This window comes from Phaethon aethereus (genome assembly GCF_964289735.1).
Source record: "Phaethon aethereus genome assembly, chromosome: Z".
In the NCBI taxonomy this organism is placed as follows: Eukaryota; Metazoa; Chordata; class Aves; order Phaethontiformes; family Phaethontidae; genus Phaethon; species Phaethon aethereus.
Window position 1 is genome coordinate 20,579,993 of NC_138577.1, and position 22,078 is coordinate 20,602,070.

Genomic DNA, 22,078 nt, shown 5'->3' on the forward strand with positions numbered 1-22,078 from the left:
ACCGCGTTACTGTTAGAAAAGAACATTCTAAAACACATTTAAGGCTTAAAAGCTGTATGCACTAATTAACAAAATATAGTGAATATTTAAGCTGTTAATAGCTGCAACAATCCCTGATGCATAGACCTTCAATATGCTAACACTGCATAACAGTTCTCTATTGTGCATCTTCTTTAACGAGGGTAACTGTGTCAGTCCTTTTCTTGCTTCACTACCTGCTGTGTATGGAAATTATGTACACTATTTAGCACTTGCTTTCAACTTTTAAAGTCCATGCATATTACACAGAAGCATTACATCTTGCATTAGGGTATGGGACAGCTTTTAACAGGTCTGCCTTCCTTGTAATTTCTTAAATGCAACTTTTGTTCTATAAGAAATGCACCAACAAGCATTTTGCTCTAAATTTGCATTTTTTGATTCGGGATTTGCTTCTGCTTTTCTCCCCTATGTCTCACACTACTTGTAATGGTGTGGCAAAGTTCTGTTACAGAAATCACGTTCTTTATAAAGGAGATGTAAAGAATAGAGAACATGCATCACAGTGAAGGCAGGCATTGGTTTACATGAATTCGGGATTTCTTGATATTGTTCTTAGTAACAGCCCATGCCCTAGTGTGACAGCATTGTCAAGTGAAACTTTAAAACACTACCTTTTGCTTTTTTTTTTCTGCCCCCACCTTTGATGAATGTCTTTTTTTAATAAACTAAAGCCTAAATAGTTAAATTGTAACCCTTTAAGTTAAATGGTGTTCCACAGCTACCATTGAACAGGGAATTAATAGGTAGGTGGCAGGTGAAAGGAAAAGAGCAACAGAACACATGATAATGAAATTTAAAAAAAAATATTTTAGTATTCTTTGCTCTAGCTGCCAGCCCAGGGAGATTGTTAGCTAGTTAAAACTGAATCCGCAGTGGGTGTTTCATATACTGTAGTGATAATTTTTCATACGACTTCATCATAGGAAATCTTATTAGAGTTATCAAGTTTTAAGACTTTGCTGTACATCCAAATTTGAACTCAACAGCTCAGACCTTAGGACATTTGCTGTCCAGATTACAGTATGAATTGGCAAAGGTGTTCCTGCTTCACAACAGCAATTGCACTGCTTATGTAGCATCCCGGTTCACTGCTATGCTCTGAATGTCATGTACCCTTGGGTCTTTTGCAGCTTGAACTGGTAAGGGAGCTTTCCACAAAACTGAGAAAAGTCACCCCAGCCACACATATAGCACAGATTAGACCCCTTCCCCTCCAAAGGCTGAAGATGATAAAACAAGTTGTGCCCGTATTTGGGAACTCTACCTGGGCCTTATTTGGAAAATTTCTTAATGGGTACTTTAAAGGAAGCTTTGTCAGGTTTTCAAATGGGCATAAAGCAGATCAGAACTGTTAATTTTCTTGTTCCTGACAGAATTCCTGAAAAACAGTAACTTTATAAAATTCACTGAAGTCATATGCTTATGATTTATTTTATAAATACAGATGCTTTTAATGAATGTTAAAAATAAGGACTTTACTATAATGGCATCAGAAACACACAAAAAAACCCCAGAAATTTTTCTTAATGTGCAAGAGTAGCCTGAATTTTGGCTCTCACTTCAAGATATGGGAGATCCCACCTGAAGCTGCTGTTGGGGCTTTGGGTTTCCATGATCAAAACTACATTTTATAGACTGTAAGCTCAAGAGTCATCTTTAGTGAATAATTCACCAAGATACTCTTGAAATACTATGTTTAGCTTTGCAAGCCAGCCTGCTTATTGTAACTTATGCTAGGAGTATAGCATAAATAATCAGAAATGCAAAGTGAATAAATTTAGCTTGAAAGAATATACCATCAGTGAACTACAAGTGAACTACAATATACTATTTATTTAATAGTATATACAAAATTGAACTAATCAGGGGAATCAGTACAAAACTGTCTATTCTAGGTAGGCTCTAGCTGCTAGTACTTCTGTCTTCTTTCTTTTAAGGCTTCTTCTTGTCTGTTCTTTTTTGTTTTCCAACTGAGAAACACTGTCTGTAGGAAGAGTTACTTATGGTAGTAAAGCAGTAGAGTGTTGCCAAAACTGTAAATTAATTCTAAGAGGAATCAGATTATTTGATTTGCTCAGTTATCTTATTTCCTTTTCTAAATGCAGGTAAACTAAATCTGCCTCTCCTTTTATTTGAAATTTTACTATAATAAAACCTCGAATTTTACTATAGTCTTATTTATTTTTATCGTTCTTGCTAATAGATTTTTTTGCAGGGTTTTTAATCCGAGGATTGTGAAATACTTACAGAATGCTTGAAAGTTGTGTGCTGTAGAAAACTATTTTTAAATGCCTCACAGGTAATTACAAAAAAACCAACCCAGCCACTTGTCTGTATATGGAAGCAACAGATTTGCTTACATTTGCTTTGAATGAGTTCTGGAAACTATGTTCTCAAAATCTTGCTGTGTTAGAAGAAAATGTAGTTTACAAGATCTCCTGTAATTCAGACTTTTTTCCTACTTTGCTCGAGATAAGCACGCTCTTTATCTTTTCTGCAGTTTGAAGAATGTCATGACCACACTGAAGTCTCTGATGACTACTACTAGCAACATCAATCTGTTTTTATAAAATATGTTCTTCTCCCCGGACAGCCCCTACTTTCCTCCATTTAATAATGATTTTCTTAATTTCAGTCATATGGAGAAACTGTAAAGTGTAAACCCAGATATTTGATTCCCCCTCTCTTTAATTTCATGGTATTTACCCAGACAACATTTACAAAACTAAGACATACTGTTACAGGAAAAAAGTATTTTATTAATAAATAATCATTTTTGTTTTGCTCTTTTATTCTTTCTTGGCAGAGAAACAATACTGAGCATGAAATATCTGTCTGTGCTGAAAGTGGGACTTATGTGTTTTGAATGTTTCATTTTTAAATTTCTAAAATGTTGTTTACCTATCCATCAAGAATGTAATCTGAATGATAGGTAGTTTTTGCATGTTTGACAAGAAAAATGCCTCTCTTGTTTTGAGGGTTGTCAGGGCACTGAGAGGTGTAAAATCTGAGATTTTTTGTTTTATTTTTAGTATTATGGCTTAAACTAATAAAAGCTCAACTCAGCAGCTTTTGCCGTAACTTTTACCATTAATCCCTTTTAGAAATACAATCTTTCTATGACTTTTGCAGGAGACAAATGTGAATACCAAATTTGGGAATGTAATGCAGACTATAAGTAAAGTGCTTTAAGATGTGAAAGAAGGGCTGGGGGGGGGGGAAGTTTTCTACTTACTAGTGTGAAGTTGTGTTCTAGTTTCTACAGAGCACCTGGGCTTTATAGAATTCCAATGAATTATTCCCATTTACTCTTTCATCATGTTCTCTCTCAACAAATCCAAGTGACGTTGGTTTAATGGTGTGTGGGATGTGTTATGCCATTATGTTTGTAGTATCTCATGCAAGCAGCATGGAATAATACCGGGCATGCAAAATATTGGGAAAGTGGAGTGAGCCTTTGTGCATTGGAAGACAGGGAAGTTCAAGGACGTTTTGCGACAACAGTGAATGCTTAGCCATCATGGCTGTTAGTAGTATCTTCTCAGCTGCGAAATACAAGCTGATGAATAGAATTTGCTGCAGCTAACAGCACTTGCAAATGTTGGACTGTTTTGGATGCTGACACCTCCTTTGCATAATGGCAGTCAGTAGTCTGAAAAGTATTATAATGGACTTATGTTGATTCCAGTAACGTGACAATTTCTGCTTCTGTTAGACCCACTTTTCAGCATATCCTTTTCTTCATATGCAGTTTCTCTTTAGTGTTTTCTGCAAAACTGCTTATGGAATGAGATTTTCTTTAAATAGAGGCTTTCATGCAATCATTATTAGTATTGAAGCCTGTTCCTTGTTTACAATGTTTGGTTTTCTTTTTTAAAATACAGTTCTTTCACATCTTTTCTCAACTTCTTTATTAATCGTTCTACAGGATGTTTAGGTGGAAGAACACATTATAGGTAACACCATGTTGTTCACTGATTACTGTGGTAACGCAAAACAATTGTGAAGCCTGAAAGAAAACTGTATTCTGTATGATACGGAGTTTCCTAAGGGCAAATATGCTTTTTTCCTCTTGTTATGTCTGTAGCTGCTAGATAAATGTTATCTGGCCACGCTTAGTTCATTCTGCTCCATTTTTCCACTTACAATTTGCATAGTATATTCTGTTCTCTTACATTTGTTTCAAAAATACCGTATTGAAATGTAGAAACGTAAATGTTCTCATCCCGACTTACAGCCTAAGCAGCTGAACACACTAAATAAAAAGCTCCTTTCACAGCAGCTATTTTGTGGGTATTATGCAAGATGTTCTGTGCTTTGATATAACAGCTCCTAAAGAAAGTGTATTGCAACATGAATTTATAGCAAAACTTTATGCACTTAGTCTGGTAAAACATGTTGGGGGTGGGGAAGAGAGAAAGCTGTTGTAAACTCCTATAAAGTACAGAAAACTTCTATTTTCCCTCCTTTCTAACAAGCGTAAACTATTGAGGTTAAATAGGTGGGGCAACCGGAAGTAATTACTAAGGCCAGTGGCATTTTTGCGGTTTAATAAAGGCAGAAGCTAATTATTCAGTTTTTATTTAAGTAAAATGATGCAAAAAAGGAGGTTCCTGCAGAGCAGCTGCACTCCTTCAGTGTTACCCTAATTTACCACAGACACAACTGTCACAAATAGAACTTTTAAACTTGATATATAGCCACGAAAGTAAGGAGCCCTTTGTCTGGAGTGCATGCAGAAGAACTCCTTTATACAAATCAACCGCCAGATGACGGACAATGATGAAAATTTGATTCTTTGAAGTCATAATGGTCATTGAAATGTGTGAAATTCTGGTATTGAAAAGGGAGCAGCTAGCAAGACTCTAAATCCTGGGTGGTTGCTGGAAGCTTGCTGGGAGGTTTTTCTGTGTTTTGACATCAACTTCCCATTGCTTGTTCCCTGTTTCCTTTATTAAAAAAAAAAGAGGGGGGGCAGTGTGCCAAACAGTAGATAGTTGATAGCTGTTATGTACAGTTTTTGTCTATGTGTGGAAAGAAATGTCATAGGAGAAACAGGACACCTTTATGCACACCTGACCCATCTATTGAAAAACACTTGTTTTCAGAGATACTTTCAACCATTTTGTCTCTTTTCCCTTGAATTACAAAGTTCCATTTCTTGTCCCATTTGGAATTTGTGCTACTAGTGAAGTACTTGAAGAAGGAAATGCTCGTTTGCTTTAAAAGTCATCGTCATGCTGCATACTGCTTTCATTGACAATGCCTCCATGAACCAGTTCTTCTCCCAGCTGTATAGCACATTTATTGTTTGTTATTACTCTTTCCAGAATAGCTTTACTAGGCTTTCTACCATGACAAGTGTTCTTAAATAGTGTTAAGTTATAATAAAGACAAAACTTCCTCTTAACTTGTAAGGAATTTGATGTGATTTCTGCTGTTTAAAAAAAGTGAGTGTTTTGACCATCTCAGCTTTCCAAGAAGAGCCAAACTGCCTCAAAATGAGTATTTTAATTTTTTTGAATTACAAAAAAATTCAGAGGTTTTAAGAGTTTTGTGGTTTTTTTTTTTTTTTGCTTTGTGGCTTTTAAGTTTGCCACAAAGCAAAATCCCATAAAGTTAGTAGCTACAGTTAGTTACATTTAGTTAAAAAATGCAACCTCTATATAGAAGCAGGATTGTTAATTTTTAGTAAGGAAAATCTATACAATTCAAATCTCAAGTCTTTTATATTGTCAACTTATTATTTAGAATTTTGAATGCCAAACACCTCACTAATATTTTGCTATGCTAATATAGCAAAATTCAGTAAGGAACACTTAAAAAAAAAGAGAGAGATAGTAATGTGAAACCAGCTGTCAAAAACATCTTTGTTTTGGAAAGTTGATTCACAGGTAGTTTCAATGAGAACTTGAACTCAGAACAAAGCACTGAAGACACAGTAGAGAGTTCAACCCAGTGCAGCATAGTTCTTTTCAAGTATTACATTGTTTTAATGGCATCTTGGAGCGGGAGCTTTAGCCCATTGAAATGTCGCTTAAAGGACAGGTTCTTCTGTCACTAGCTGGAGCTGTGTGGATGAAATGATCACAATAGAGTGTTGTAATGCATTTTAAAAGTGTGAGAAATCAGTTTGTCTAGACTAAGAGTGTGCCTACAGGGAATAGGAATTTTAGAGCTTCTGTGCTCTTTAGGTGTCAAGTATGTGATAGATGCCAAGCCTTTTTATTCCATATCTTTGGCAACAGCTCAGCTATGCTACAGTACCTTACATGTCTACAGCAAGCAAAACCAGTGATTTTATGTCAGGACAACTTGGGCTTCAGAAACCAGAAACTCATTGTCCTAACAACTGTCTGTTCAATTGCCAGCTTTAAAATGGGGAAGATATCAATAAACAATTGCTAGATTCCCAGAAGGCATGGAAACTAGCTATAATGAATCAAAGTATGAAGAGCTAGCAACACTATGTAGATATTTTAGTTTCGGTAAGTAGGCAGGTTTTAGTTTTCACCTTGAAAAGATTTTTATGGGATGAATCCTATATTATTAGTGAAATAACTTTGATTTGGAGCCAACTGAGTGCCCAAAAAAACATGGCTTGAAGGGACTTATGGTTTGTCTGGGGTTTTGTTTTTATTTTCATCCAGATGAACAAGTCTAGGCATTTCTTTATTATGGTTAACTCATAAATACAGCATTTGCTGGTCTTTAATACTCTTTAGATTGTGTTCTTTATGCAATAATCTGTAGTATTTTTATGATTCTCTGGGGTGGAGGCTTCAAAAGAAGTAGTTGCCTATGTCCATAATGTTATTTAACATAGTATCTTATTTTAATAATTCAAGATAATCCTGGAACAATTCAAAAGCCTTTAAATCTGAAGCATAAAAAATTCATAATGGGCATATGAGTTGTTGAGAATTATAATAGTTTAAAAAAATAATTATTTTGAGCTATTTTGAAGCTTGCATATTTGGAGGTATTTGATGATAACAAACACAGAATTTTTGTATGTAGCTGATTATTTCAGAGAAGAAAAAGAAATGTTTTCTGAATATTCTTGACATTTTCTTAATGTGCATGTTTGTTAAATAGAGAAGTGAAGGCTAATGTAGTAGCCTATTGCTATGAACAGGCAAGCTGAAACATTGTAGCCCCACCAAACTTTCCTGCAGGTAAAAACCCCTTTTGTTAAACAAAGCATTTTGCAAATTCAAATAAGAAAACTTTAAGCTATTTCCTTCTAAATCTGTGGTTTAAGCTTCAGCAGTCAGAAATGCCAGTCTGTCAGAAGGTGTTTTACATACGTGTTGCAACATCCCAGTGACTGGTAGTGTTTCTTTTTCGTATCACTGCTAGAGGTATATTAAAAATAAACATTAGTTGGTCCTAATGAAAGCATTTATAATGGAACTGTTAAGATATTTTGACAGTTTCTTTTGGTAGCCTCAGTAGAAATGTCAGAAGTTGGAAAATTAGTGTGCTAGCTTGTTTGTTTCCCCTGCTGTTCTAATTGCAAATGCAAGTCAAATGCTTTAAACTTGCTCCCTTGTTTAGTTTTTAGGGACTGATCTCCCGAAACTTATTTTCTGAAGTAAAACAAAAAATGAGACATTTCAAAGGATGATCTGGTGACAGAACCAAAAGCTTTTAAGTTTGCCACAAAGCAAAATCCCATAAAGTTAGTAGCTACAGACATGTAAAGCCACAGTGTTTAAAGTATTTAAACTTGTTTGCCTTTTGATTCAAGTCATGGCAGTACTGGTGAGATGAGTTCAATATGCCCGAGGTTTTGCTGCACTTTTTTTGACTTTTAACAAGTTTACTATTTGTTCCTGGAGAGAGGAGAGGAGAGGAGGGGAGGGGAGAGAGCTCCCACTGGCCTTTTAAGTATGTAAGGAACAGGAGTAGTTTAGCATCCTTAGAGATGGATTTGATGCTTGATTTCACTCTTTAGTCTACTAGGGTGAACTGACAGGTTAATTTTATGTAATTACTATTTAGTTTTTAGCGAGAAAGTTCACTTTGATTATATCAGATGCTGCTGAGGGTAATTTTTCAGAGCAATTCTTGTGAGGTTTTCCCCTTCTTACTCTTTGTTAAAGTCAGTTAATATTTTTAGGTTGGTTTTGTGATCCTTCAGTTTTTATCTTTGTTAGGTTTAGTTGTTGAGGGCTCACAAGCCAAGCCTTAGCAGAGGAGAGTATCCTACTACTGCGTACATACAATGTTACAAGCCTTTTTTTTTTTTTCCCTTTGAAGGTTGGAATTTCCTGAATCCTTTTGTCCTTCACAAAAATACAAAAGAATGTTACCAATGTCAAATGTTCTTCTCTTGATCTTGAGCATCAACAGGAGAATTGACTCTCAAAAGCTGATATTCATAGCTGAAACATGACAAGGGGGTCAATTTTATGTAATAACTAATGGTTAGAGAAATGAGACCTGAATTCTAGTACCTGCTCTGCAGTCTCAAACAATCACTAGATTGCTGTGTGAAAGATAACCTCCTGCCTTTTCCTTCATGCTAAGCATAGCATCTTGAGTCAGCATGGATGTTGGTGCCTCTTAATTATATGCAGACTTAAGCCTAAGCGAAAGCACTTACATGGCAGCACATAGTTGGCTGGCTAGGATTTTGGTGAATAATCCTTTCATATGATGTTTAGGGTCCTAATGGTAATGTAAAATTTCAGGATTTGTCAATGTTTCAGTCTGTGCTCTAATAATTTCTTTAAGGGAGAAAGAAGAGTTTATACATTTCTGCATTTGCCTTAGGTGGTGCAAGTTGGAGCAGTCCTGACTTGGCAGCTGTGGTCAGAGGGTGGGAGGGAATGTCCTGTCCCTCCTCTGGCACTATCAGTTGTGTAGCTGGGAGATGAGCAGGTTCAGGTAACCGATCCATGCAAAATCTAATTCAGACAGGGGAAGCGGGATGATAGCGGCCCCAACATGTATCAGCTTCGTTTGTATACAACTGGACTCATGACATACTTTTCTGCCTTTTTTTCTTTTTTTTGGTAACTCAACAAATAAAAATAAAGCATGAAATTATGTAAAAACCATGAACAGTATTATTTTACAAGCTTTTAATGTGAACCCTTTTTTGTTTTTTGTAGGATATCACTGCTTTAACTGGTGTTCCAGATGAGCACATCAAAACCAGAAAAGTTCACATTTTTGTTCCAGCACGTAATGCAATGCAGGCAGGAGTTAACAATACAAAGAAATGGAAGATGGAATTTGATAACAGGGAGCGCTGGGAGAACCCTTTAATGGGCTGGGCATCTACGTGAGTAGTTACTGAATTTGGAAAGTCTTTTCTTCTATATTTGGCTCTTACTAGTCATGTAATTTTAAGTTTGAAATGTCCTTTCTACCTGTAAATCTACTTGTTTTGTAATAGTACTTACAGTAAGTGGTTGGATTTGTTAGTGGTATGATTAATGATCTATTACATTTAAAAGCAGATTTTAGCTCACAACATGATCTGGAAGAGTTTGAAAAAAGTGTTGACAACCAGAAACTTCAATGATTACATTTCTGGTGGTGTTACTGTATGGCAGCATAAGGGAAAGAAGGTTATTAGTTACCTGAAGCAGTAAATCCTTCTTGGCTGTCAGTTGCATCTTTTGAATTTGGTTAAACATAAAATAACAATACTTAGCTTCTGGATGTTTTTTCTACAAAGTTTCATAAACATCCTGATGTGAATGAGGAGCCATAACTAATTTAAAAAAACCCAACAGACCTATTCAAAATAATAAACTATTTGTTTCAATGTGGCTTATATTAGTAGTAAAAACTTAAATATGCCAAAATCCGGAAAAAGTACTAATCTTAGCTACATATGCTATAATTTGGAGATGTAAGTGTAACTTAGGTGCAGATAATTTTTGATTCTTTTTAACCCTGTATAAATTTGCTACCTACATTTTACAGTGTGGTTAGAATACCTGTAAACTGTGAGGACTATGCCAGCAATTCTTCTGATGTGTTGTAATTTTGATTTGAAGCTGTCTTGTTTGAGGCGTATTTAGAAAAGTTAATTCTACATAAACAAAAATCAACCACTAGGGATAATTTTTCAAACTCCAAAAAGGATACGGGTTGTGTTGAAAATGTATAGTTGCAATCATATAAGCACTTGCGGTCAAAGAATACAAAATTGTATGAAAAAACCAAAATAATTTGAGGACGAGATTTATTAACATTTCAAATCCAGTCACAGTATTGTTTTTTTACTTTTCTTATTTATTTATGAAATAAATGTATCCAGAATATTAGTTCAAAATAACACTGAAATCAAGTCTTCCTGTTATGTTGGTTTCCCATAAAAATTGAGGAGGGTCACAACCTGCAACATCTCAATCGTATTGGTATTGCAAAGCATTAGGGAATCCAAGCTCAACTATCATTAGACAAGAAAAAATACTGAATATGAATTAAAATATTAATTGTATTATTAAAATCGTCTGTTAAAATATCTGTTTTAAAACTTTAAGACTCTATATAACAGTGACCTCATTTTAAGCACATCCTGGGTTTTTTCACCATTACATCTTAAATGTATTTAAATTGCTGTTGCAGAGGGTAAGATTTCAATGATGTAATAATACATGTGTGCCATGGTGACTTGAGTACTACAAGTAGCTACTACATTTAGCAAGTAAGGACCAGGTTGTTTCACCAGACCTAAATTAAGCAAGTGATAGACTGTTGACCAGCAATACACCTTTCCCTCCTGTCCTGTGTGCCTCCCAAGCATCTGGCCACTAAACTATGATCTATTTATACCACTGCACAGATTATAACACTGTAGCAGGTGCCAGTAACAACTGCTTTAGTTCAGGTTGGATTTAATTTTTCTTCTAATCCTCCTTTGCTTTTCAGCTGACTTAAACCTCCCCAGACAAATTATTTGCTGGGAGGGATTTTGTGTGATCTCAGCCTAAAGAATGGCTTGTAACCTTCGTAACAATTATAACCATTTGTGCTAAATAAACCACCTAAAAATGAGCCATGGTATTAGGGACTTACCTGTATATTACATTGTCCTGGAGTGAGCTTATTGTGGGCATTTAAAAAGTAATGGTTGTTTTAAATGAATCCATCTTTGCATGTATTTTTATTTTGGGATCAGGAAAAGAACATTTCCTGTGTAAGCAATCTCCAGGTGAGCCAAAAGCAAGTGCTGTGTTGAGAATTGACACTGCTAGGTTAAAGGTTTTGTAAACTAGTTTGTATCTGTTCATTTGTTAAGGAACTTTTGCAAAAACTGTCAGTAAGCATTCTAGTAATTTCAAATTACTGTTCAACACCCAGAAAAACCAAGTTTCTTCTCTTCAGATTTAATTTCTGCAAAGAACAGTTCTTAGAAGTTCACCCATTTACTTTTGAATAATGTAATGGGATTAGTGGATTAGAGCCCTTCTGGGTCTAGGGATTAGAGCTGGTTTTCTCTGAACTCAGTATACTTATTTACCTGTATGTCTTTGATATATTTCTGTCATTTTGCAGCCTCATTTGGGGTTTTTTGTTGCATTTGCTGTTTCTTGGATATAGGGTTTGTGAAAATTGTCCAGTTGTAGATCTAAATAAAATGGATTCATGGCATTTGTTTTAATTGGGAGGAATGCCTATGGATAGTTCTTGAGAACATCTTTTAATATACAGCTGTAAACAAAGAAACATGGGAAATCCATGGTTGCCATTGTACAAGATCTCATAAGAGAACAAGATCTGGAATCCCAGTTTGTAGTGACTTACAGTTAGGGCAGGCATAGGAAATCCTGCAGCACTGCTGTTACTGACACTATGAGGACATCATGCTGGCCATCCTGAGCTCTGGTTTGCTCACAGATTATCACAAACTGAAACACATTGATAGCTCATTTATGGAAAGAAATCAAAAAAGCTGTATTTAGGTTGGATGAAAGGTGATCCCATATGAAAACAAAGCAGATCACTTCTGCATGATTCTCATTTCAAAACTCTCTGTCCTGGAAGGTTTTTGCCAAACTTGCAGTACTGAGCAGGCACTGGTCCCTCACTGCACTCAGACTTAAACTTCTTTGTTGCCACTTAGTACTGTTGAGAAGATTTTTTCCAGCCCCGATCGTGGGGGAGAGGAACGAAAAGAACAAATTGTCACAATATTGCAATATATTTGGGTCACTTGATTCTCCGCTGATCACGTCATGGACAAATTATTGGTTCCTAATTCTCCTTACTGCCTTTATAAGAGAAATCTTTAAATGTCTTTGAAAGAGCCCATCTTAGTGGCTTGTGAAAGTGTAATTTCTGCCTTTTTTCTGTGTTTGGGTTTTTTTATTTTTTTTATTGGGGAATATATTGGATAAATAGTAAACTCCATTTTTCCATGTGTACATCAGATAAAATTACACTGTCTTTGCTGGAAGCTAGATTCCCCCTCTTCCCCTCCCCCTCCATCAGTCACAGTCTTTGTCCTTTATTGTAGAGAGTTCAATGTATCTTTGGTTGCTTTTTCTCTTCATTTACCCTTCTAGCTTCAAAGAGACAACAGTTGAGAGGCATCTCCTTCAATAGTTAGTTGCAATTTGGTCTTGTCTTCCTGGTTGTCTCCCAGACTCATGTGCAGTGTTGTGTCAGGGAAGCCTTATCTAATCATTGCACTGCTACAGCCGGTATCTTATTTCTAAAAATTAGTCTACAAAAATTTTACAGAATGGTATTTTTTTTAATCCTTTGTCCTTGTTCTTAAAAGGAGCTCTTACAGCAACAAATAAGGCAGTTTGTTTTTTTAACTGAGATTTTAATTTGTTTTAAAAACCTTTTTGCTTTCAAATTCCATTCAGAAATCCAGTTGATCATCTAAAACTAACCTCTGTGTATGTAGGTAGCTAGCAGTTTGTGTTTCCGAGCTTCATTTTCAGTGGTGGCCTGCGATCTGCTTGCTGTACTGGAATAATTTGTGGAGGTCATGTGACCTCAGCCAAAGCTGAACTCTTGATTTTTTTTTTTTTTTACATACTTTTCAGTCTCTGATTAATTACTGCTCTGCTCACTTTGATATTCTGCTCTTTTGTGTATAAGATTATTCTTCCCTAGCTGCTCTACAGACTCCCGGTCTCGTTGAAATGTTCAAAATTACCGTAAGCCTCCTGATCTTCCAAAAAGAGGAGGACTACACAGTTTTAAAAATTAGATAGTCGCAGAGCACTTATTATAACCTCAGATGTGTTTGTCTAATAAAAAACTTAAAACATTAATTTCGTTGAAGAGCTGGGAGGGAATTTTAACAGACTAAAAGTGTGAAACAATACTCTGCAGAAATTAAGTGTTAATCCTGCAAATAATTAAAAATAAAGGGATTTTGAACGGCTTGTGAGGTGGCGTACTACAAAAAGTTGTGTAATACAGCATTTGACTAGCGTTTGAGATACAGCTATAATTAAATTTCAAATGTGCTTAAAATTTGTAATCTGATTTCTTACAGAGCTGATCCTTTATCCAACATGGTTCTTACTTTCTCTACTAAAGAAGACGCCATTGCCTTTGCTGAAAAAAATGGTATGTATTGGGTATGAAGGATTCAGCTTTCTATAGGCAATCTTGATCTCAAAGTATTAACAACAGAAAAAGTACAGGATAAAGTACCTTCCCTCTGTTCCACAAAATTGGTAGACCATTAGTTCTCTACTTGAGGAGGAGGAAAACGGGGAATATTTCCGAGGGTACTGAAGGCATTGAATCTAGTGTTCCAGCCTCTTAGCATTACTATTGCAAATGCTTTTGCAAGTGTCCGTGTTTTGAATGAGAACTGAGCCTTGCTTAGGTCTTGGAGGAAAACGAATACTTTCTAATACTAATACTTTCTAACTAATACTAAGAGTATCCAAGGCTGGGGGTCCCAGTTACATGGCAGTGGAGTTTTTGCCTGAAGGCTCGACATAAGCATCTGAATTCTAGTTAAGGAAAGACTGTCAGAACCCTTGTGTATGGTTGATAATCAGAAAAACTAAAATTAAGTGACTACCAAGTAAGCATGTTGGACTTCAGTTTTGACCGTGTTGCAGAACTGATTTATCATAGAATCATAGAATATCTCACGTTGGAAGGGGCCCATCAGGTCCAACTCCCTGCTTCTTGCAGGACTACCTAAAACTAAACCATACGACTAAGAGCATCGTCCAGACGCTCCTTGAACTCTGGCAGGCTCTGTGCCCTGACCGTGTCCCTGGGGAGCCTGTTCCAGTGACCGACCATGCTTACTGTGAAGAACCTTTTCCTAATGCCCAGTCTGAAGTTCCCCTGATGCAGCTTCATTCCATTTCCTCATGTCCTATTGCTGGTGACCAGGGAGAGGAGATCAGCACCTTCCACTCCGCTGCCCCCCATGGGGAAGATGTAGATTGGGGAAGTTATACCGAACTCTTCCCAAGTATAATACTAAAGTCTAAACACTTGTAGTTGATAATTGTTCATATTTGAGAAAAAGATACTATAATCAAAGTCAGTATAATTACTTAATATTTTTAATGCTAATGACATATCAGAAGGACTGTATCTGTAAACTTACTTGGTATTTTCTCACAGAATTACAATACTGCAAAGAGTATCCATAATCTCAGCCTTTTGAATATTCAGCAGTCCTTTTTTGTGTTGGTATGAATTTTTGGCTGCATAAAAATATGAGGGTTTTATAAATCAATTTTATTTTCCTTAAAGATCTAGGCTTGGTGCTTAGTGCTTATGGATGTGAGGAAGATTAATTGCACTGAGTTAAAGCCAGAAATAATGCACATAGGGTGTACACTTCTTCAGAAGCCTTTCCTGTGGTCTACAGCTTTCAACTATATTTTTTCTGGGGTAAATAGTAAAGTCTCTTGTTCTGACCAAATTGTGCAAAGTTGTTAGATGGCTTATCCCATCCCTTACCCAAAAACCAGGATAAGTCCATTAACTTACAAAAGAAGCTGAACCATTTCATGTGGAATTTATTTGCATTTTTTAATGGTAAAGGCTAGCATTTAATTCCTCTATTGCTTCAGCATATTTGCATTGGATATGCCAATTACTGTACAATTCTAGTAGTGTTTTGTAATGTTTTATGAACAAATATGAAATTTTGGAGAACCTGATGTTGCTTATGCTTCTGTATTTATGCTATTCCTATTGCTTGGGAAGTTCAGCCTATACAAGAAAAAAAGCTGAATCCTGGCCTATATATCACTGTATTAATGAGCTGCTTACGTCATCTCTTGGGACATGTTACATTTTTTCCTTCCGAAATGCAGATTCAAATAAAATACTTCATTTGTTCAGTGTAGAAAGTTATGCCTTCACTGTAATGAAGTAATGAATTTCCATTGTGTGGGAAAACTACAAAGAAATTCTACCAACTAAACTAAGGCTGTGACTTAATATTACTAGTTCAATATTTATTTAGTTTGCACCCTTGATTTTCCTGTAACTGAGATGTACCAATCTTTTCTGTGCTTACTGGCTTGACTAAATTATTCCATTTTTATTTAACGTGGCTTAGTTTTATGGGTATGATACGTGCATAATATTTTCTGTAGCAATAGCTTTAGTATCAGATGTAGCTGGAAATTTTACAATATTTAGTTCTGCTTTTAGAAAGAAAGAGAAACTTAGGCACACATCTATAATGGAACTTAACTTCTAAACTGAGGTGTTACGGAAACATGTCTAAGTCTAGGAACACAAACATTTACCTCTGTCCTTCCCGTATGAACCACCTAAGTTTTCCATTACAAAATTCCTTAAGAACCTCAAGTTTAATTTCTGCAAATCCTAGGTATTGCAGGTATTTTGATGGATTGGGAAACCTAAGATTTCTTTCTCACATAAGAACTTCAGGAAGCTGAGGCAGGCTGTCTTTCTGCCTGCCCCATCTGATGTGTTTTCTCATGTAGGAGTAACAGCACTGAATACAGTGATAGGGGAGATCTCTGTCCAAAATATGATAGATGAGAATGGTCTGAAGTTGAGGCAAGGAGGAAACACTTGCAACTGGATTAAATTAAAAGTTTAGTCTGTTGACCTAAATTATTTTTTGTCCTGTCCAACATCATCTAGGCAGTTCTTTAAAAACATAGATTTAGTAACAGGAATGGAGAATTTTTCTACTCCACAATAACCTTTAGTCAGGTGATGAGGGTGTTCTTCCAGAGATGATGAAATCTGCTTTCTATCCATTTGGCTTGTATGGCAGGGTTCTGGGCAAGAATAACCTCCCCCACCATTGTGGTATTTTTATAAAAGTGTCCTCTGCTCTCTGTCATGAACAAGTGAAGGTGCCTGACTCAAGGAGACTGTTCCAGAGTGTGAAACCTTATCACATATCGTGGCCTCCTGCAATGCAAGTTAGATGTAACTAACTTTGGATTTTGGATAGCCATGACAGCCCAAGTCATTGTGCTGGCGGTTGCGAATCTCTTTTGGAGGCACTCGGCTGCTCTCCATCTAGTGTATAAAAAGATGAAGCAATAACTTGGGGCTGTAGATTCCATTCCAGCAGCCAAGTGCCTCAAAGTTAGGTGTTATAATGCTGAATGTTGCAATACCAAAGTCTGTCTCTGGATTTAGTTCTGGCTGTTTACTCAAGCATATATTTTTAATCGGAACAGGAGGCAAAAGCCAGTGCTCTCACAGATGGAAAAAACATGCTTTTAAAACCTCTATTGCAGTATTTCTTACAGAGAATAGTTACCTTGGAAATTAACATTGGTTCAGCCTAATAAACATGAAGAAAATGTTTGTGTGACATTTGTGAACACACAGAATTGAGGCACACTGACATGACAACTTGTGTATCTTAGAGAATATGTTTTGATGTGTAGGTATATTTTCAGTGTTTTCTGTGAATATCTTAAATGTAAAATTGAGATATATGTTAAACCTTTTAGGACTTACCAAGTTTTTGTTTTAAAACTAAGGAAAAAAAGTATCATCATATTAGTATCAGTTAGAACTGCATACTTAACCACTTCTAGCTTCAACTCAAGTATCTCAACTTTGAGTGAAATGTTGCAGCTAAAGAGACCAAACTTTGGAATACTGAGTGCTGCCCTGGCAACTTTCCAGGCACCTGGAGGCTGCAATCAATTTGCATTTTGATTTACATAAACACTAATGTCTCCACCTCCTCTTTTCTGACATTTTTTCCACATTTCTCTTGCTTAACTATCACATAATTTACTTGTCTTCTATCACTTCATTCCCTTTTCTTGTACTCCTGATTTTTTACGTTCTTCTAAAAATGTTAAGTATTAAACTGCTTTCTAATGCTGAAGTTTTTTCTTTGCTCTTCCTTTCTTTGGTCTTCCCACCTTTCTTTTTTCTCTAGCTTTCCAAGGTCCCCGTTCTCTCCCAACCTTTGGGATTGATCTTCTGTATGCTATTTTTTATCATGTTTCCTTATATTTATTTTCATTTCCTGTCCCAGCATATACAGAGCCTTAGTGCTTCTGTGATGCTATGGAGTTGTGGAGCCATGAACCTGCAGGACAGTCAGTGTTCCCTGTTAAGCTTTTCACTGATGACTGTCAAGTTTTTTTGCAGGAAGAAAATGGAGGTGTAGTATGGTGAAGTCTTACCAACTGAGAGAACAGGCACATGTCACATCTGTGGCATTTCAGTTTTCTCTGCTGCCAGCTACAGAGGAATAAACTAATGGATGCCTACATGGAGGAAAAGATATTAAAGTTAAAAGATTTTAAGTTGCATTTGCTCTATATTGTATGCTGAGAATATTTAGAACTCTTTTTGTTTCTTGTCTCGCCCCCCACTCCATTTCCCCTGTAACCTCCAGGCTGGAGCTATGATGTTGAAGAGAAGAAGATTCCAAAACCTAAATCCAAGTCTTACGGTGCAAACTTTTCTTGGAACAAAAGAACAAGGGTGTCTACAAAATAGGTTAGCATTGGCTGTCTGACTGTGAATAAAGTCAGCTGTGCTATATTTATAGTCCATGTATAATACATCTCTTAATCTCCTAATAAATTTGACCTTTAAACTACAGATGCATCTTGTGATGTCTATTTTAAATGTTTTTGATGTCTCCAGTTGAACCTGTTACAAACCTCCCTATAAATAGAGGAGATTTGGAGTGTTCATACTTCTAAAAAATTGCTGTAGTAGTAATCTATCAAAAGGAATGTTTGAAATCAGCTGCAACTTTAAAGATTATTGCTTATCTTTGATGCTAATTTTATATCCACTATCTTGTTTAAACTTACGAGCCTTGCATATATAAATTCATTAGGAGGTGGGGATTTTTCTTTCTCTTTCTATAAAGAGAAGTTTGTCAATTGGAGAGCAAGGTATGATATATAAAACTTAACATTTGAGTATAACAGACTAGTCTGTATAAATGTATATTATCTGCCCAAATTAATTTTTTTTTTGCTTCATTTTTCCAGAAGCATTCATAACTGGAATAAAAAGCACTGGTTTTTGTTTTGGATATGGGGGAGGTTTAGTCCAAAAGATTGAGATTGCAATTGTTTCTTTGTGATGTTCTTCAGAAGTGAAACTAAGCCAGTTAAATATTCACAAATTGTGTCAGAAGAGTGTCGGGTGCCTCACACAGCATCAGCTTATACTAATTATATAATTATAGTTCTATCTTTTATTGCTAGTTACATGTTTATCTGTACTGTTGCCTAACAAAGAGATTTGGTGATAGCATCTCAGCCTTAACATGGAATATGTAGCCTAAACTCAGTTTGTCTTATATGACATTAAATCATTAATTTTAATAACACACAATATTATGTTTGGAATCCTTAGTTACATATCTGTGGCTTTTGATGTATTCACTTTAACTTTTACTTAACAAACTGAGATATCAACACATGATCAGTGAAATCCATTACAAATTGGGGGAGGGTACACCTTTTTCATATGCAACTGAGAGTTTTATCCCAACTGTCACAAAAGAAACAGTTGAGACAGCTCTCTCCACATAGGTCTAAAGAATGGTGTAAGTGCTATGCACTGGATTCTAGCTAAAAGAATGCATAAAACTATGTTGTGTTACCCAGATTTGATTATATTCTGGTTTCAGTTTTCACCAGCTGCCCTATATGCTGGCTAACATTTGTTTAAAGCATTGTTTTTGACCCAGTTTCAGTATAATCAACCAGTTGGCTGATGTCGCTATTTTCCTATCACAGACAAGAACTGTTATTCCAATTCATCTTCCTGTTGAATTTTGAATGCTGCATTGTGCAGTGGAGCCTAAAGTCCTCCAGGAACGCCAAAGTGCACCAAACTGGAATCTTTAACAGTCTAGCATCTACTGCATCTCTTTGTGTTCCAGCTAAACTTAATATACTGATTTTAGTAAGGAGACAGTAAGAAGAAATGCCTTTTTTTTTTTCCCCCCCCAGTTCTGCCTTTTACAAGTGAAGAGCAGCAAGATCCTAATTTAATCTTCATCAAACTTTATAAGGTGGTCAACATTAAAATTAAAAAGTGCTTGGATATTTAATGGGTATCTAATGGAGTAGATGCACAGCTTCGTTTTTGAAATTATGTAGTCCAGGGAAATGACTGATAAATGTTAGATACCTAACATTATCTTTGGACACCTAATATATGAAATTGCTGTATGCTAATCTATACTTCTCATAACTAGAATCAGTTTCACATACAGCACAGTTTCTTTTTTTTGTTTCTTCTGCTAAGATAATGGAAATATTCAAAGGAGAATTTAAGTCCCCTTCCCAAGGAAGAAAGCGGCTTTTTTCCTTCTTCCTTCTTTTTTTTTTTTTTTTTTTTTTTTTTTTAATTAATATGTTGATTATGATTCTGTCTTGGGCACCCCACCTTGAAGTCTTTAAGTTGTGTTTGAGCCCAGACCTTCTTTTCCTCTGATCACTTTCCTAGGACTTGGATTTTTTTTCTCCTGTGGGATGGTTTCTTAAGAACGAGCATGCTGACAATGGAAGAGAGTTGATTATCATCGCTATAGTCTTCAAAAGAAGTCAAACTGAGTGCAAGAGCTTGCAGAGGACCAGTGCCAATAGGAATATATTTTTGAGATCTAAAATCTACTAGATACTGAACTCCATTACCCTTTCATCAGCACTAGGCTGGAACTGAAATGTACAAGGTGATCTGACCGTCTGTAGTTAAGTATCTTCAGAAGTTAATGTTTCATTGTTGAACTCCAGCTTCTATCTGTTCTGCAGTGTGTTATGGCAGGTAAAATTGCTTCCAAATGTAGAACATGTCAAAACAAAAGGCACAACAGGTAAGCTACCATAATCAAGTGTTTTAGTATCTTCAACCATTGATCTGAAAATGGAAATCTTTAGATTTTGAGGTATCAAGGCTAATACAAATGCTGAATGAGGTCAGAGATTCAACTTGGCGGTAGATGGAGCTGTGCTGCATACAACTAATCAAAGCTTTTCATGGCAGTAATATTTCAAACCTCTGGAAATACCAAAATAATTTGTGGGGAAAGAAAAAGTTTAAAGCTCCCAAACAAATAGAACATGTTCTTTGCCAGTGGGATTTGCATGCATCCGAGGTATCTTGCCACCTTACATGGCAATAACAACCAAAAGAGTATTGAAGTATTACAAGATAATTGCATGGGAGCATTGCAGAGGAGCCTTACATAGATACTACATTTCATTGAGATGGGAAGTTTTGAGAGGTTTTCTTCACAGCTTTGTAGCATCCATTATTGTGGAAAGTCTTAAGCAAAAAAATAATGGGCTGACCTGAAGTAGTTTATATTTGGACTTGTATAGATATATTGTGTGAACCTCTGGAGGCAGAACTGCTGCTGGAGAAAGTCCTTTCCCAGTTATAGCAAATTAGTCCATAGTATCACCAGCTTTCTGAAAAAGGCTCATTATCTGTCCTTGCCATTGCTACATGTCACAATGAGATTTCGATTATTCCTGTTAAGTCTGAGTGAAAGTTCATTCTTCTAAGACAGAAGCAACATCATAATCTTTTTCCTCCCGTATGCTACTACTTTTACTCCCACCAGCTGTACAAGGTATGTGGCATCTATCTCTTTTCTTCTTTTTTTAATGTCTTTTGACCACATGAGAAGTTTCAGACATGAGTTTTGAAAGGTTGGCCACTCCAGTACTATAATTTCTGGTTAAAACCAGGAATGTTTTGGTGAAGTTTTAACTTTACTCATAAGCTCCCTTTTTTTACTTGACCCATATGTTCATTTCTGCCTTCCTGCCACTTTTTCTCCAAGTTCCGTAAAATGAATTCTGCTCTGTTAAATGTATGCCTGTTTACATCAGTTCAGTGATGAGCCACAGAAAAATAAAATGCAAACTAACCCTGCTTAGCTGTCATATGAATGCTCAGACTGGTCCTAATCCTTATATTTTACAGCATTTCTTTTACCTAAGCAAAGTTGAAATGCTGTTCAGTAAATGCTCCCACTTCTATTGCTGACTGCAGATAACAGTATTTACTTTGCACTATAGGACTCCCTAGAAAACGTGGGTGTATAACTGCAGATACTTCGATATAGTTTGCATAGTTCTGTTGTGATAAAATGATGTGTGCAGGATACCAAGTTATTTTGAAGATGGGCAGCATTTATAATTCCAATGAACAACTTTTTTATTATAACAAAGGCCCTGCAACTCTCAAAGTCATGATGTTGTAATGGAACCTAAAGATTGTCAGGAAATTAAAAGCAGTTTCAGATTTCTAGCAGTGTATTCCTGTACTGTTTGATGGATAATTTAAAACAAATCAGACTATTAAGTGATACTATGAAATGGAAAATTTAATTACACTTATCTGCAAAGTTTTGTCATGTGGTGGAAAGGATAAGATAATTTGGACTCATTTTAGCTTTTACTTGTAATTCCACACCAGGAGCTTGGGTAGCTTGTTTTTGCCAGAGATACAGCTGTGTGACCTTAGGTTTGTTACTGGGCATGCCAACATACTGTGTTATTCCAAAAAGAAAACAAGTGCAAATAAACCTGAAATAATATTAAAAAAAAAAATTTAGACAGTTTTATAA

General features: G+C 36.0%; 1 protein-coding gene across 1 annotated transcript in view; it reads left to right on the top strand.

Moving 5' to 3' along the window:
• Positions 1-17,970, top strand: part of NDUFS4 (NADH:ubiquinone oxidoreductase subunit S4) — a gene marked incomplete at both ends in the record, with an annotated part of 49,228 nt that extends 31,258 nt beyond the window's left edge. Inside the window, 3 exons of the mRNA XM_082012752.1 lie at positions 9,165-9,337; positions 13,526-13,599; positions 17,867-17,970. Of these exons, the coding sequence (XP_081868878.1) occupies positions 9,165-9,337; positions 13,526-13,599; positions 17,867-17,970 (351 nt within the window). The remainder of the gene's footprint in view (positions 1-9,164; positions 9,338-13,525; positions 13,600-17,866) is intronic.
• Between the last annotated feature and the right edge of the window lie 4,108 nt (positions 17,971-22,078).